We start from the raw sequence: 16,009 nt of genomic DNA, 5'->3' as shown, positions 1-16,009 counted from the left end.
TGACTGCCCAGTGTTCCAGACAGAGAGCCTAAAAACACCAGCATGGCACCTCTAAAATAAACAGTATGGGATTGATGGAGGCCCTGACAGCTTGCACAGCTAACTGCCTAATATCTATACAAACAAAACAACACTAATAATGAGAAATACCAACATGAGTACTATGAATAATATGTACCATAAATTATTGGTTGGGATTTGGGGGGGGGGGGGGGGGGTGTACTGTACTAGAACGAGATGCATGGTATAACTGAGGACGCAGCAATGTGGAAGGTATGAGGGGAAAAAGGAATCAAACTCAAAGTATCAAACTCAAAGTATCAAACTCAAAGAATCAAACTCAAAGAATCAAACTCAAAGAATCAAACTCAAAGAATCAAACTCAAAGAATCAAACCCAAAGAATCAAACCCAAAGAATCAAACTCAAAGAATCAAACTCAAAGAATCAAACTCAAAGAATCAAACTCAAAGAATCAAACTCAAAGAATCAAACTCAAAGCGTGGAGTTTGTTAACTTCTGAGTGACTTTGGTTTCTCCAACATGCATCATTCGGTTCAAAAATGCCAATCAAACCAACTGACATTGGGCAAAACAACAGTTCAATTCATTAAAACAAAAGAAAATGTAGAAGACACAACTGACCAAACTGTACTCCAGGAACTAAAACACACAGAGTAACTGATTTCAGAAACTTGCAGCTGTTCTCACTTTTGGCAGATCAAAGGCTAGTTAATTGTGGTACTTACCTGTAAGTCACTGTGACTGAAGACCCAAGAGCATGACTGGGGCTTCTAACCTATGGGATGGTCTTCATATACTGTACATATGTCTAAACCCTTTAGGATGGTGTTAATTAGACATCTGTCTAAACCCTTTAGGATGGTGTTAATTAGACATCTGTCTCAACCCTTTAGGATGGTGTTAATTAGACATCTGTCTAAACCCTTTAGGATAATGTTAATTATACATCTGTCTAAACCCTTTAGGATGGTGTTAATTATACATCTGTCTAAACCCTTTAGGATGGTGTTAATTAGACATCTGTCTAAACCCTTTAGGATGGTGTTAATTAGACATCTGTCTAAACCCTTTAGGATGGTGTTAATTAGACATCTGTCTAAACCCTTTAGGATGGTGTTAATTAGACATCTGTCTAAACCCTTTAGGATAATGTTAATTATACATCTGTCTAAACCCTTTAGGATGGTGTTAATTAGACATCTGTCTAAACCCTTTAGGATAATGTTAATTATACATCTGTCTAAACCCTTTAGGATGATGTTAATTATACATCTGTCTAAACCCTTTAGGATGGTGTTAATTAGATATCTGTCTAAACCCTTTAGGATAATGTTAATTATACATCTGTCTAAACCCTTTAGGATGGTGTTAATTATACATCTGTCTAAACCCTTTAGGATGGTGTTAATTAGACATCTGTCTAAACCCTTTAGGATGGTGTTAATTATACATCTGTCTAAACCCTTTAGGATGGTGTTCATTAGACATCTGTCTAAACCCTTTAGGATGGTGTTAATTATACATCTGTCTAAACCCTTTAGGATAGAACATGGCACATGGGTTCTAGAAAATAGGTTTTGAACTTTTGACCTTTAGGGGAGGCCGTGGGGTTAAGCTCTGTTAGTGGAGACAGACGGGTACCTACGGAGCAGGAAGGGCAGCTCATTTGTGACTAGGCTATATATGTTGGGTGTAGATTAACATATTGGTTTGTCCTTCCTTAATTTGTGTGTTTTGGGCGTAGATCAATCGTTGTCTTGTGTGACTATTTGTTTGGGATTCCTTTATTTGTGTGTTTTGGGCGTAGATCAATCGTCTTGTGTGACTGTGTTTTGCATTCCTTAAATCTATTCGTTTTTTCTGGGTCTTCGGTTTCAACTTTCAATCTAAAAATGCTCTGGTATTGTTGTATGATGAAAAGCTATACCTGTTCCTGTCCTGTTCCTTGTATTAGCTTGAGTGGAAACACGAGAGCATATTAAAACACTGAATTAACAGCCAGTTTAATATTCTATAAAGGCCCTATCCCTCCCAATACACTGAAGAACACTGTTCCAGACATTGGTTTTAGAGTCTCTTGGCAAACAGCCAGACCATCAGCGTTACTGTTAAAAGAAGAACTGTAAAACCTGACCCCTGGTTCTCTCTGAAAATGGCCACTGAACTTGTCAAGTTATTCATTACTGAATAAGTGGGTTAGAACGCAGCTGCTGGTCCACCACTGTGGTACCAGGAAGACCAACATGTGAAATTGAAGAACTCGTGGGACTACAGTAGCCTGGTGCGGACATGTCTCTGCTCCTCTTATAATTGTCATGATTAGTGTAACAATGACCATAGGAGTTGGCAAGACAGCACAAACAGGTGATTATAAAGGACTACAGGACAAACCTGAGAGAGGGGCAGCCGGGAAGGAAAAAGGTTGCTCCATTTCAAAGATTTGGAACCTCTTCATCTCAAAGGGAACTGGCTCCAAATCCACTCTTCAGACATCACCTCCATGCATATTACAACTACAAACTCCACTGCAATTCACTTCTACCTTCCTAAGAACTACAAAAAATATATAATAATCCCTCCGACTCGTCACTTACCATGTTCTGCTGTTGGTAGGCATTGAGCTGCTGCTGCTGTTGTTGCTGCTGGGGGGAAGGGGAGGGGTAGGGGGCCTGGGTTTGGCCCTGCTGCTGGGTGGCAGGGATGTTGCTATAGGACATGGTCAGCTGGCCCAGATGGGACTCAGAGAACAGGGACGAACCCTGGCCGTTGTCCACCGCTCCGTCAGCTGTAGGTGGAGGGGACAAGAACCCAGACAGTGACCAGATGAGAAAGGAGGGGAGAGGGAGGTGGAAACACACACACACTACCGTTATATATATGAATGAGAGCGAGAGAGAGCGAGAGAGAAATCCAGATCAAGAGAGCCATTGAGAGATACACAATATCAACTACCTTACATTCCTGATTTCCTGGCGCATTCTCGATAATCACAGAAAATACAGTGCATTCGGAAAATGGATTCAGACCCTTTGAATTTTACCACTTTTCTTTTTACATAAAAGCCTTATTTTAAAATTTTGTAAATAATTTGTTCCCCCTCAATGTACACACAATACCCTATAATGACAAAGCAAAAACAGGTTTTAGAAATATTTGCAAAAAAGTTTTTAAAATAAAGAAGACAAATATCACATTTACATAAGTATTCAGAACCTTTGGCAGCGATTACAGCCTCGGGTCTTCTTGGGTATGACGCTACAAGCTTGGCACACCTGTATTTGGGGAGTTTCTCCCATTCTTCTCTGCAGATCCTCTCAAGCTCTGTCAGGTTGGAGGGTCAGAGAAGTTAGAGAAGTTAGATTGGGTTCAAGTCTGGGCTCGGGCTGGGCCACTCAAAGACATTGAGACTTGTCCCGAAGCCACTCCTGCATTGTCTTGGCTGTGTGCTTATGGGTCATTGTCCTGTTGGAAGGTGAACCTTCGCCCCAGTCTGAAGTCTTGAGCGCTCCGGAGCAGATTTTCATCAAGGATCTCTCTGTACTTTGCTCCGTTCATCTTTCCCTTGATCCAGACTAGTCTCCCAGTCCCTGCCGCTGAAAAACATCCTCACAGCATGATGCTGCCACCACAATGCTTCACCGCAGGGATGGTTATGGCCAGGTGATGAGCAGTGCCTGGTTTCTTCCAGACCTGACGCTTGGCATTCAGGCCAAAGAGTTCCATCTTGGTTTCATTAGACCAGAGCATCTTGTTTCTCATGGTCTTAGTGTCCTTTAGGTGTCTTTTGATAAACTCCAAGCAGGCTGTCAAGTGCCTTTTGCTGAGGAGTGGATTCCTTCCGTCTGGCCACTCTACCATAAAGGCCTGCTTGGTGGAGTGCTGCAGAGATGGTTGTCCTTCTGGAAGGTTCTCCCATCTCTACAGAGGAACTCTGGAGCCCTGTCAGAGTGACCATCGGGTTCTTGGTCACCTCCCTGACTAAGGCCCTTCTCCACCGATTGCTCAGTTTGGCCGGGTGGCCAGCTCTAGGAATAGTCTCGGTGGTGCCAAACTTCTTCCATTTAAGAATGATGGAGGCCACTGTGTTCTTGGGGACCTTCAATGCTGCAGACATTTTTTGGCACCCTTCCCCAGATCTGTGCCTCGACACAATCCTGTCTCAGAGCTGTACGGACAATTCCTTTGACCTTATGGTTTTTTCTCTGACATGCACTGTCAACTGTGGGACCTTACATAGACAGGTGTGCACCTTTTCAAATCCTGTCCAATCAATTGAATTGACCACCGGTGGACTCTAATCAAGTTGTAGAAACATCTCAAGGATGATCAATTGAAACAGGATGCACCTGAGCTCAATTTCGAGTCTCATAACAACGGGTCTGAATACTTATGTAAAGAAGGTTTTGTTTAAAATGTTTCAATAAATTAGCAAAAATGTATAAAATCCTCTATCACTTTGTTATTATGGGGTATTGTGGGTAGATTGATGCGATTTCTTATTTATTTAATACATTTTTGAATAAGGCTGTAACGTAACAAAATGTGAAGGGGTCTGAATACTTTTCCAAATGCACTGTAAATAAATCCCATCTCTGAGTGAGACGCTGTGCCTAGTCCACATACATGTCATGGAGATGTTGGCTTGTTGGTACTGCTGCTGGTCCATCTCTGGGTCCTCCTTCTCAGTCTGGGCTATGGGGGGCTGGGGGGGTAACTGACTCTGCTGGGGGGATCTGAGGGCCTCTGCTGCCTGCTGCTGCTGCTGCTGATTCCTCTTCTCCAACTCCTCTCTGACCAGCTGCCTCTGTTCTCTCTTCTTTTGGATCAGAGACACTCGGTCTTTGATGGCCTTGGCCATCGTCTTGTGGTCTCCCTCGCACACATAGCCAGACTCGACCTGTTGGGACCAGAGAAGGAACAACCTAGTCAATCTGTTTTAACAGTCACCACAAGATCTCTCTCAGTGATGAGCTTCTACAACTCTATCCAGAAAACCTTTTTCAATGATGTTGCGGTTTTGTTTAAATCACCAGATCAATTACTTATAACAAAAATACATGGTATCAATCGATCAACCAACCAACAATAAACCGTACCATTTCCTGTGCCACATCTTCGGGGACGTCCTTGTTGAGGTCGAAGGAGAACTCGATGGCTTCGTTGTCCTTGTACTTTCCCTTCAGCTTCTTGACGTCTTCTATCCTCAGCCACAGTTTGATCGCGATCATCTCCCCATCGTCCTCCTCGGCCAGCTCCACACGCACACCAGTCTCCTCCTGGAAGAACGCATGGCTCAGCAGGATCTTAATGACATATCTGTGGCAGTGGAGGAGGGATGGGGGAAGAGAGAGGGAGAAGAGAGAGGGAGAAAATAGAGGGAGAAAATAGAGCGGCAGAGAGGGGGAGAAGAGAGAAGGGAAGAGAGGGGGAGATTGATGATAGAGTTTAGCATTAACAAACAAACAAGGTCAAACCAGGTTTTATTACATTCAATAAGTTCCGCATGGTGCATGATTAACCTATTAGCCGATTTACAGAGGACATTACACAACTCTGTGTGGGCTGGCCTAAAGGACCGCAATAGAGCTGTGTGCTGACATCCTGTACTTTGGCTTATTATCCTATAATAACTATGTATATTTACTATCCATAAATTATATCCCATATTAACTATGTACAGTCGTGGCCAAAAGTTTTGAGAATGACACAAATATTAATTTCCACAAAGTCTGCTGCTTCAGTGTCTTTAGATATTTTTGTCAGATGTTACTACGGAATGCTGAAATATAATTAAAAGCATTTCATAAGTATCAAAGGCTTTTATTGACAATTACATGAAGTTGATGCAAAGAGTCAATATTTGCAGTGTTGACCCTTCTTTTTCAAGACCTCTGCAATCCGCCCTGGAATGCTGTCAATTAACTTCTGGGCCACATCCTGACTGATGGCAGCCCATTCTTGCATAATCAATGCTTGGAGTTTGTCAGAATTTGTGGGTTTTTGTTTGTTTTTGTTTCCCCGTAGCCACTTAGTTATCACTTTTGCCTTATGGCAAGGTGCTCCATCTTGCTGGAAAATGCATTGTTCGTCACCAAACTGTTCCTGGATGGTTGGGAGAAGTTGCTCTCGGAGGATGTGTTGGTACCATTCTTTATTCATGGCTGTGTTCTTGGGAAAATTGTGAGTGAGCCCACTCCCCTGGCTGAGAAGCAACCCCACACATGAATGGTCTCAGGATGCTTTACTATTGGCATGACACAGGACTGATGGTAGCGCTCACCTTGTCTTCTCCGGACAAGCTTTTCTCCAGATGCCCCAAACAATCTGAAAGGGGATTCAGAGAAAATGACTTGACCCCAGTCCTCAGCAGTCCAATCTCTGTACCTTTTGCAGAATATCAGTCTGTCCCTGATGTTTTTCCTGGAGAGAATTGGCTTCTTTGCTGCCCTTCTTGACACCAGGCCATCCTCCAAAAGTCTTCGCCTCACTGTGCGTGCAGATGCTCACCTGCCTGCTGCCATTCCTGAGCAAGCTCTGTACTGGTGGTGCCCCGATCCCACAGCTGAATCAACTTTAGGAGACGGTCCTGGCGCTTGCTGGACTTTCTTGGGCGCCCTGAAGCCTTCTTCACAACAATTGAACCACTCTCCTTGAAGTTCTTGATGATCCGATAAATGGTTGATTTAGGTGCAATCTTACTGGCAGCAATATCCTTGCTTGTGAAGCCCTTTTTGTGCAAAGCAATGATGACGGCACGTGTTTCCTTGCAGGTAACCATGTTTGACAGAGGAAGAACAATGATATATAATAACTATGTATATTTACTATCCATAAATGATATCCTATAATAACCATGTATATTTACTATCCATAAATTATATCCTATAATAACCATGTATATTTACTATCCATAAATGATATCCTATAATAACCATGTATATTTACTATCCATAAATGATATCCTATAATAACCATGTATATTTACTATGCATGACTCAGACAACGGGCATTATTGAAGGCTCAATGTTACCTCTCAGGACATCGTATCATGTGAGGCTCAGCTGGTAAGTGTGTGTCAGTGTCTTTGGATAAATGTGCATGTCTGCTAAGTTCATTATTATATTACAGTGATGTTTAATGCATGACTGAGTAGAATACATGTGCAGCACAGGGTGAGCCAGCGACAGCTAACATGGTAAACAACTACAGGAGAGCTCTCTCTCACACACACACACACACACACACACACACACACACACACACACACACACACACACACACACACACACACACACACACACACACACACACACACACACACACGTCGGATTCTCTCTGACACACTAAAACATGTCAGTTTATTGATGAATGCAGTGTTTACACCCCCAGTAAGGTGATGGGTCATCAGGCCTCTAAATGCAATGTAGGCTGACTAGGCACCAACAAACCTAATCAAATCAAATGTTATTTGTTGCATGGTAAACAACAGGGTGTAGACTAACCGTGAAATGCTGACTGACGGGTCTTCCCAACAATGTAGAGAAAAATAGAAAGATAATAACACCAGGAATAAATACACAATGAGTAACAATGAGTTGATGTGCAGGGGTACGAGGTAATTGAGGTAGATATGTACATTTGGGTAGGGATAAAGTGACTAGGCAACAGGATAGATAATAAACAGTAGCAGCAGCGTATGTGGCATATGTGGGGCGGCAGGTAGCCTAGTGGTTAGAGTGTTAAACTAGTAACCCAAAGGTTGCAAGATCGAATCCCCGAGCTGACAAGATAAAAATCTGTCGTTCTGCCCTGAACAAGGCAGTTAACCCAGTGTTCCTAGACCGTCATTTAAAATAACAATATGTTCTTAACTGACTTGCCTAGTTAAATAAAAGGTCAAATATAAAATTAAATAAAATGTTATGAGTCAAAAGAGTTAGTGCAAAGGGGTGTCAACAAAATTGCTACCTGGACTGTCTGCATGAACTATTTAGTAGTCGTATGGCTTGGGGGTAGAAGCTGTTCAGGTTCCAGACGTGGTGCACTGGTACCGCTTGCTGTGCCGTAGCAGAGAGAACAGTCTAAGTCTGACACTGAGCCTTCCTCTGACACTGCCTGGTATAGAGGTCCTGAATGGCAGGGAGCTCGGCCCCAGTGATGTACTGGCTCGTATGCACTACCCTCTGTAGTGTCTTGCAGTCGGATGCCAAGCAGTTGCCATACCAAGCGGTGAAGCAGCCAGTCAAGATGCTCTCAATGGTTTAATCTGTAACACTTTGAGGATCTGAGGGCCAATGCCAAATCTTTTCAGCCTTCTGGAGGGGGAAGAGGCATTGTCTTCTTCTCAACTGTGTTGGTTACCATGTTAATTCCTTAGTGATGTGGACATTGAGGAACGTGAAGCTCTCGACCCGCTCCACTACAGCCCCGTCAATATGGATGGGGGCGTGCTCAGCCCCCCGTTTACTGTAGTCCATGATCAGCTCTTTTGTCTTGCTGACATTGAGGGGGAAAAGGGTTGTTGTCCTGGCACCACACTGCCAGATCATTGACCTCCTCCCTATAGGCCGTCTCATCATCGTTGACCAGGCCTACCACCGTCGTGGCGTCAACAAATGTAATGATGGTATTGACCTCCTCCCTATAGGCCGTCTCATCATCGTTGACCAGGCCTACCACCGTCGTGGCGTCAACATATGTAATGATGGTATTGACCTCCTCCCTATAGGCCGTCTCATCAACGTTGACCAGGCCTACCACCGTCGTGGCGTCAACAAATGTAATGATGGTATTGCGCGGCCACGCAGTCGTGGGCGAACAGGGAGTACAGGAGGGGACTAAGCACGTACCCCGCGTTGAGGGTTAGCGTGGCGGATGTGTTGTTACCTTCCCTCACCACCTTCGGCGGCCCGTCAGGAAGTCCAGGATCCAGTTACAGAGGGAGGTGTTCAGTCCTAATGTCCTGAGCTAGGAGGGCACTATGGTGTTGAACGCTGAGCTGTAGTCAATGAACAACATTCTCACATAGGTGTTCCTCTTATCCAGGAGGGAGAGTGCCGTGTGGAGTGCAATAGAGATTGCGTCATCTGAACATCTGTTGGGGCGGTATGCAAATTGGAGAGGGTCCAGGGTGTCTGGGATGATGGTGTTGATGTGAGCCATGACTTCCACAGCATCTCATGACTACAGATGGCTACAGGGCTGCCAAATGTCTGACATGTCACAAAAAACAGGATAAGAGAATCTCATGTCTGTTACAGGTGGCTAACACACTGTAGGCACCACTAGGTCCACACAGTGAATGTTTAGTGTAGGGCTCTCCAACCCTGTTCCTGGAGAGCTACCCTCCTGTAGGTTTTCACTCCCACCCCAGTTGTAACTAACCTGACTCAGCTTATCAACCAGCTAATTATTATTAGAATCAGGTGCGCTAGATTAGGGTTGGAGAGAAAACCTACAGGACCCTAGGAACAGGGTTGGAGAGCCCTGCACTAGTGAGTCTAGTTTAAATAGCAAACATATTTAAACTAGACTAGTAGTATGTTTGCTAAGTCATACATTTCATGCATCGTTTAGTTAACCTCAAATCATTAACCTGTCATTCTTCTGGTACTTTAGACAGAGCTGTATATAAACCAGTGTGAGAAAACAAGGCTATAGTGTTGACAACAAACACAGTGAGAATGTCTGCACAGTATAGCCAGCCTTTCCATGCATCGTTGAGTTAACAAACCTCAACCATGCAGCATTAGGTTCAAGTACCAGGAGAATGACAAAGTGGGGAAAAACCCAAGGCTTTAGTTTAAATAGACAACATAGTTTAAGTCAGTCTTTTTATCCTTTGTTCTGTCTAAAACCTCAACCATGCATCATTAAGGACCCAGAGTGGGGAAAAAACATTGCTCGATTATACTTAGACTAGCGGCAATAACATCCTAGCCACATATTAAAAGCTTTACTGCACTTTTCTTTTCTCCAGGGTGTAGCTTGGTTTTTGTGGCATGGTGTTATATGATATTATGGCTATAATACAAACAGACTTTTATTAGAATGACGATAAAAGATACAGAGATGAACCCTACTAGTAGGAGACAGCATAGATGTATTAATACAACTGGCGGCTTGGCTACTAAAACCACATTTATACAACGGGGATTTTAGGATCTCCCAGTGTTCATGCATTGTTAAACAGCTAGCACCAGAGGAAGAGAGCCAAGTCACCATCAGCCTTTCCACTGCTTCATCAGTGAAACATCAAACCGGGGGTTCATCTTACAACAAATGACCAAATACTGCTTGCATTCCTCCCCCACATTTCATATTTCAATGCACTAATGCAACATTGTTGCCCTTGGTTCAAGGACTGAGCGGCCTGCATAGTGCAAACACAGTGCAGTAGAGCAGAGTGATATATTGATTTGTCAGTTGTGTGTGAGAAAGCAGTCTTTCCAGCTCTCACTCATTGACAAAATCATTCACTACTCAACTGGCCTCACTGAGTAAAGTTGACCTTCAAATCCAAACTTTAAAAAGACACCCAGTATATCTATCTATCTATCTATCTATCTATCTATCTATCTATATATATTTCACATACTGAGATGTAGTAAAACATTTCATAAGATCTCATCAACAAAGCTTTCTAAGGATTGACACATAGTTAAACATGAAGTCTGTAAATCTTCATGAGAGTGACTGTATTAAAACATGACTGATGGACATTTCATAACCCCCCCCCCCCCAAAATGTCTTTCAAAACAGGTCAGTTTGTTCCCCCAGTTTATTCAAGCTTTTTCAGCGGGGACCCCATTTTTTACGGTAGAATTTCAGGGGACCCCATTATTTCCCCAATAATTTCTTGCGACTCCACCCCAAATCTAATGACAACCTTAAAAATCAACAAATAACCTTCAATTCATTGCATTTTCAACTCTTATCAAAATGAACCAATAAATAAATTTATTCAATACAACTGTATCTTTAAAATGATTTTTTCTCCAAAACTTTTGTATATTGCCCCATAAAATATTCGGTACTATTAATTTGTATTTTATTTTGGCGACCCCACTTCAGTGTCACGACCCCGACTTTGAAGAATACTGCTCTAGGCCCAAACTGACACGTAGTCAAGGTAACCATAAGTGACATTCATATTTAACAGTGATGAGGGGCTTTGACAGACACAGGTAGTTGTCAGCTAGAGACAGTAATACAGGTTCAGTTCCTCTTGTTTTGGTTCAACAGGAACAGAGAGTGGAAAAGGAAAACACTCTGTCCACAAACTGTGGGAGATTTATGTGGCGATTCAGAGTGGCTGTGTGTGTGTGTGTGTGTGTGTGGCCTGTTTGTAGGACTAAGTACTCAGGGAGAACTAAGCGGCAGGCTGGCCAAGGCCTTCAGGACACCCTCAGACTCTGAACATCATGTGTGTGAATGACAGATGAAAGGACAAACAGCACCCCAACGTGTGTGTGTGTGTGTGTACAGTACACACACACACACACACACACACACACACACACACACACACACACACACACACACACACACACACACACACACCTCTCATCTTTGTTCTGGCGGATGCATCCCTCGATGATTTCCTTCACTTCTGGTATGGCTACCTTGTCAAAGCTGGCCGGCTTGACTCCCTGTGGGGGCAGAAACACAGGAGAACATTAAATCAATGTGCCAGCTGAAGCATGAGGCCAACAGAGACCCCCACTTCACCTCATTATCGAGCAGGGGGGCGTCTAGTGGAAAGATCAAGGCCAAGGAATCAAGAGAGAGAAACAGCGAGAGAGAGAGAGAAAAAGAGGGGGTCTCAGTTAAAAAACAACTTTCAATTCTGGTTGAGTGTAGCACTGGGTCCTTTTCCTTAGGACAGAGACCATAAAAGGGTGTGTTTTGTGGGTCCCAGTGAGCTCTAAACAGCCAGGGTAACCAGCCGTGTTGATTTAACTCAGGGAGTGTGTGGTGTGGCAGGACTGAAGCCTTAGCTGAGACAGACTTCACCGGCTCAGCCCAATGTAGCCCAAGTCGGGCTCGAGACGCTTCAGTTAACCTGGGCCCCAAGCATAACGGGATCAACATAGAAACATACGTGCACACAACATGCGAGCCCCGTTAGCCTACCATACAAACATGTTTTACTGGACAACATTGATCAAATCAGGAACAGCTGGGTGTCTTTCCCCTGAGATAAACATGTCAACAACATGTCTCTCTCAACTTGGTGACAAGTCTATTTTCAGACACCATTACAACTCACACCAATACTTTTGCCATCCTTTCAGACGCAGATGGAAGTAGCATCTACAGCTCATTTGATCCAAATCAGGCCAAATAAATACTGTATTTCCACCATTCAGCATTTTATCAGATGCACAGCCTTTAAACAAAAAGGTCCTGGTCAGGGAGGACAAAAGGTTCTAAGAGAGTGTCTTGAAAACGCAGGACTTTAATAAAGTCCACATCAAGAGGATCCAGTTGTTGAGATGAATAAGTCCAGACCAACATCAGGGCAGTGAGACTCAAGGGCAAGTCATCCTCCTGATACCAAGTTGATCCATATAACCTGAACCCAAGGCAAGTCATCCTCCTGATACCAAGTCATTTGTAATAGTTTTTTAGGATCCAATTAGCTAACGCCATAATGCTAGCTAATCTTCCTGGGGTCCAACACCAATGAACAAGACATTACAAACAACCACAAAACAAGACTTCTAATATTCAACAAGTAGACAATTAAAATACCTGACAGGAAACACATTTAACATTCAGTTGACGCTTTCTATTTCCTGTTCAGTCACATGGTCTATCGAATTAGATGTTCTTTCTACTTCCTGTCCAGTCATATGGTCTATCACATTAGATGTTCTTTCTACTTCCTGTCCAGTCATATGGTCTATCAGATTAGATGTTCTTTCTACTTCCTGTCCAGTCATATGGTCTATCACATTAGATGTTCTTTCTACTTCCTGTCCAGTCATATGGTCTATCACATTAGATGTTCTTTCTATTTCCTGTTCAGTCATATGGTCTATCACATTAGATGTTCTTTCTATTTCCTGTTCAGTCATATGGTCTATCACATTAAATGTTACTTCTACTTCCTGTCCAGTCATATGGTCTATCACATTAGATGTTCTTTATACTTCCTGTCCAGTCATATGGTCTATCACATTAGATGTTCTTTCTACTTCCTGTCCAGTCTTATGGTCTACCGCATTAGATGTTCTTTCTACTTCCTGTCCAGTCATATGGTCTATCACATTAGATGTTCTTTCTACTTCCTGTCCAGTCATATGGTCTATCACATTAGATGTTCTTTCTACTTCCTGTCCAGTCATATGGTCTATCACATTAGATGTTCTTTCTACTTCCTGTCCAGTCATATGGTCTATCACATTAGATGTTCTTTCTACTTCTTGTCCAGTCATATGGTCTATCACATTAGATGTTCTTTCTACTTCCTGTCCAGTCATATGGTCTATCACATTAGATGTTCTTTCTATTTCCTGTTCAGTCATATGGTCTATCACATTAGATGTTCTTTCTATTTCCTGTTCAGTCATATGGTCTATCACATTAGATGTTCTTTCTACTTCCTGTCCAGTCATATGGTCTATCACATTAGATGTTCTTTCTACTTCCTGTCCAGTCTTATGGTCTACCGCATTAGATGTTCTTTCTACTTCCTGTCCAGTCATATGGTCTATCACATTAGATGTTCTTTCTATTTCCTGTCCAGTCATATGGTCTATCACATTAGATGTTCTTTCTATTTCCTGTCCAGTCATATGGTCTATCACATTAGATGTTCTTTCTACTTCCTGTCCAGTCATATGGTCTATCACATTAGATGTTCTTTCTACTTCTTGTCCAGTCATATGGTCTATCACATTAGATGTTCTTTCTACTTCCTGTCCTGTCATATGGTCTATCACATTAGATGTTCTTTTTTTTTCTTGAAGGTGGATTTACTTTTTGCCTGAGAAATATGGATTGATAAAGAGTTCCATTCAGCTATGGCTCTGTATTGAACTGTAGATTTAAGTCGATTTGTCCTTGGCTTGGGTTGTCTTAGCTGCCCTGAATTTGCCTGTCTGGTTTAGTGGTTATGTGTGTTGCTAGTATGTACTAACTGACCTGAAAAATACTGTTTTAAAAAAAATGCATTTTAAACTTTTTTTAATATAACATTCCTAAAGAAAATCAGATGACTGGATAGTAATTTGTTTTCAACGTGAAGCCATGAGAGATTCTGATGCATTTGGGTAATATTCATACAGAGAGATAATCTGGCAGTCCTGTTTTGAGTGATTTTAAGCTTTTTTTATATATCTTTCTTTGCTGTAGATGACTGTATAACCGGACAGTACTCTTAAGTGTGATAGGACCAGGGATTGACCATATAACTGGACAGTACTCTAAGAGTGATAGGACCAGGGACTGAATCCCCTGATTCAGTGTGCTAGATGTTACATACTCTGAACATTTTCTTGTAACAGCAATTCCCTTACCCATCTCTGATTCAACCTGAACCCAAGGCAAGTCATCCTCCTCATACCAAGTTGATCAATATAACCTGAACCCAGAAACATTGATGGGAATAGGAGCCAGGAACAGACTCAAACACGAAGACTAATAAAAAAATAACTCAACGAACCAAACCCTTCCTCTTCCTACCTCAGTCTCTTCTCTGCAGCCCCCCCCCCCCCCCGCACCCCCATCAGAAAGTCTTATAAAAAGAAAAGCAAACTGTTAAAACAGTAGAGAAGAAAATGTTCCAGAGAAAGGTATAGACAGAAAGAGAGAAAAAGAGATTGAGAAAGTGAGACTTACCGGGATGTGAGAATGAGAGACAGGTCCGACAGACAGAGTTGGACTCACTAAACTGATGTAACCTGGTACATTGAGTTCTGCAGGCTCTGTCCTTTACAGTTCCCAACACAGTGGCTTCTCAGTCTTTACCAACCCCTCCTGTTCCTCACCCTCCAATCTAGAACCTGTCCTTATATAACATTGCACACACACACACACACACACACACACACACACACACACACACACCTCCTAGAGATTCCTGGGGCCAAACAAAGTAAGGGATGACAGCGGAAGAGGTAATGGAATTAAGGAGGACCGGTATTCCAATAACAGGGTGATTAAAAAGGCCTCATTACGGGTGAAACTCTCACAGTGAATAGAGGTCCTGTAAGCCGGTTACATGCTGGTTCCTTTCTGCCCCCTCACAGAACAGCCAACAATGGAGAGAGAAATGAAAAGGTACATTTAAAATGTTTTACAAAAGACCAGAGGCAGAGGGAGGGTGCAGAGAGTTGATGTGAGGACGGTGTGGGTGGACTAGCTAGGTATGTGGGGGTGAATCCTGTCTTCCAATTAAGTCGAATTGTCACTTAGTCAACGTGGATTCACCCCACTGTGGAACGAGAAAAGGACTAATTATGATCTTAAAAAGGTCCAATACATCATCTTTTATCTCAATACCAAATCCTTTCTGGGTAACAATTAAGTGCCGTACAGTGATTTGTTTTCAATTAAAATGGTCAAAAAGAAGCAAAAATATAGCTTCTTAGCAAAGAGACATTTCTCAAGCAAGAATTTTACTAGGATTGTCTGGGAGTGTTCTGTGTGGGGAGGATTCATTTTTTATTTTTGCAGAGAGTTATTTGGAGAGAGGTTTGGAACTCTTTCTTATTGGTCTATTAACTAATTTACCGCATGGTGATGTCACCATGGAAGGCCAAAACGCCATCCCACCAAAACATGCAGAAATGTCAAAACAGCTCTTCCTTTTCCAAACAGCTCTTCCTTTTCCAAACAGCTCTTCCTTTTCCAAACAGCTCTTCCTTTTCCAAACAGCTCTTCCTTTTCCAAACAGCTCTTCCTTTTCCAAACAGCTCTTCCTTTTCCAAACAGCTCTTCCTTTTCCAAACAGCTCTTCCTTTTCCAAACAGCTCTTC

General features: G+C 42.6%; 1 protein-coding gene across 1 annotated transcript; it reads right to left on the bottom strand.

Annotated features, from left to right (window-relative positions):
* Positions 1–426: 426 nt before the first annotated feature.
* On the bottom strand, positions 427–15,845 carry LOC129850439 (serine/threonine-protein kinase WNK1-like). The gene is made up of 5 exons (XM_055916851.1): positions 14,871–15,845; positions 11,586–11,674; positions 5,120–5,339; positions 4,647–4,920; positions 427–2,808 (listed from the first exon to the last, which is right to left on the bottom strand). Exons 3-5 carry the CDS (start codon positions 5,249–5,251, stop codon positions 2,570–2,572), a joined length of 645 nt encoding a protein of 214 aa, XP_055772826.1. The 5' UTR covers positions 5,252–5,339; positions 11,586–11,674; positions 14,871–15,845; the 3' UTR covers positions 427–2,569.
* Positions 15,846–16,009: the final 164 nt, after the last annotated feature.

Source organism: Salvelinus fontinalis, unplaced genomic scaffold, assembly GCF_029448725.1.
Source record: "Salvelinus fontinalis isolate EN_2023a unplaced genomic scaffold, ASM2944872v1 scaffold_2025, whole genome shotgun sequence".
Taxonomy (NCBI): Eukaryota; Metazoa; Chordata; class Actinopteri; order Salmoniformes; family Salmonidae; genus Salvelinus; species Salvelinus fontinalis.
Note: the sequence above shows the minus strand (reverse complement) of the source record. Positions and strands in the feature narration are given on the sequence as shown.

Bases quoted from the DNA above. Each gene is read 5' to 3' on its own strand.
- LOC129850439 (XM_055916851.1), bottom strand. From the start codon at position 5,251: ATGATCGCGATCAAACTGTGGCTGAGGATAGAAGACGTCAAGAAGCTG. The intron at 4,921-5,119 runs GTACGGTTTATT...TGGTCCCAACAG, and splicing joins AAGATGTGGCACAGGAAATG to GTCGAGTCTGGCTATGTGTG. The intron at 2,809-4,646 runs GTATGTGGACTA...CTCCACCTACAG, and splicing joins AGCCAACATCTCCATGACAT to CTGACGGAGCGGTGGACAAC.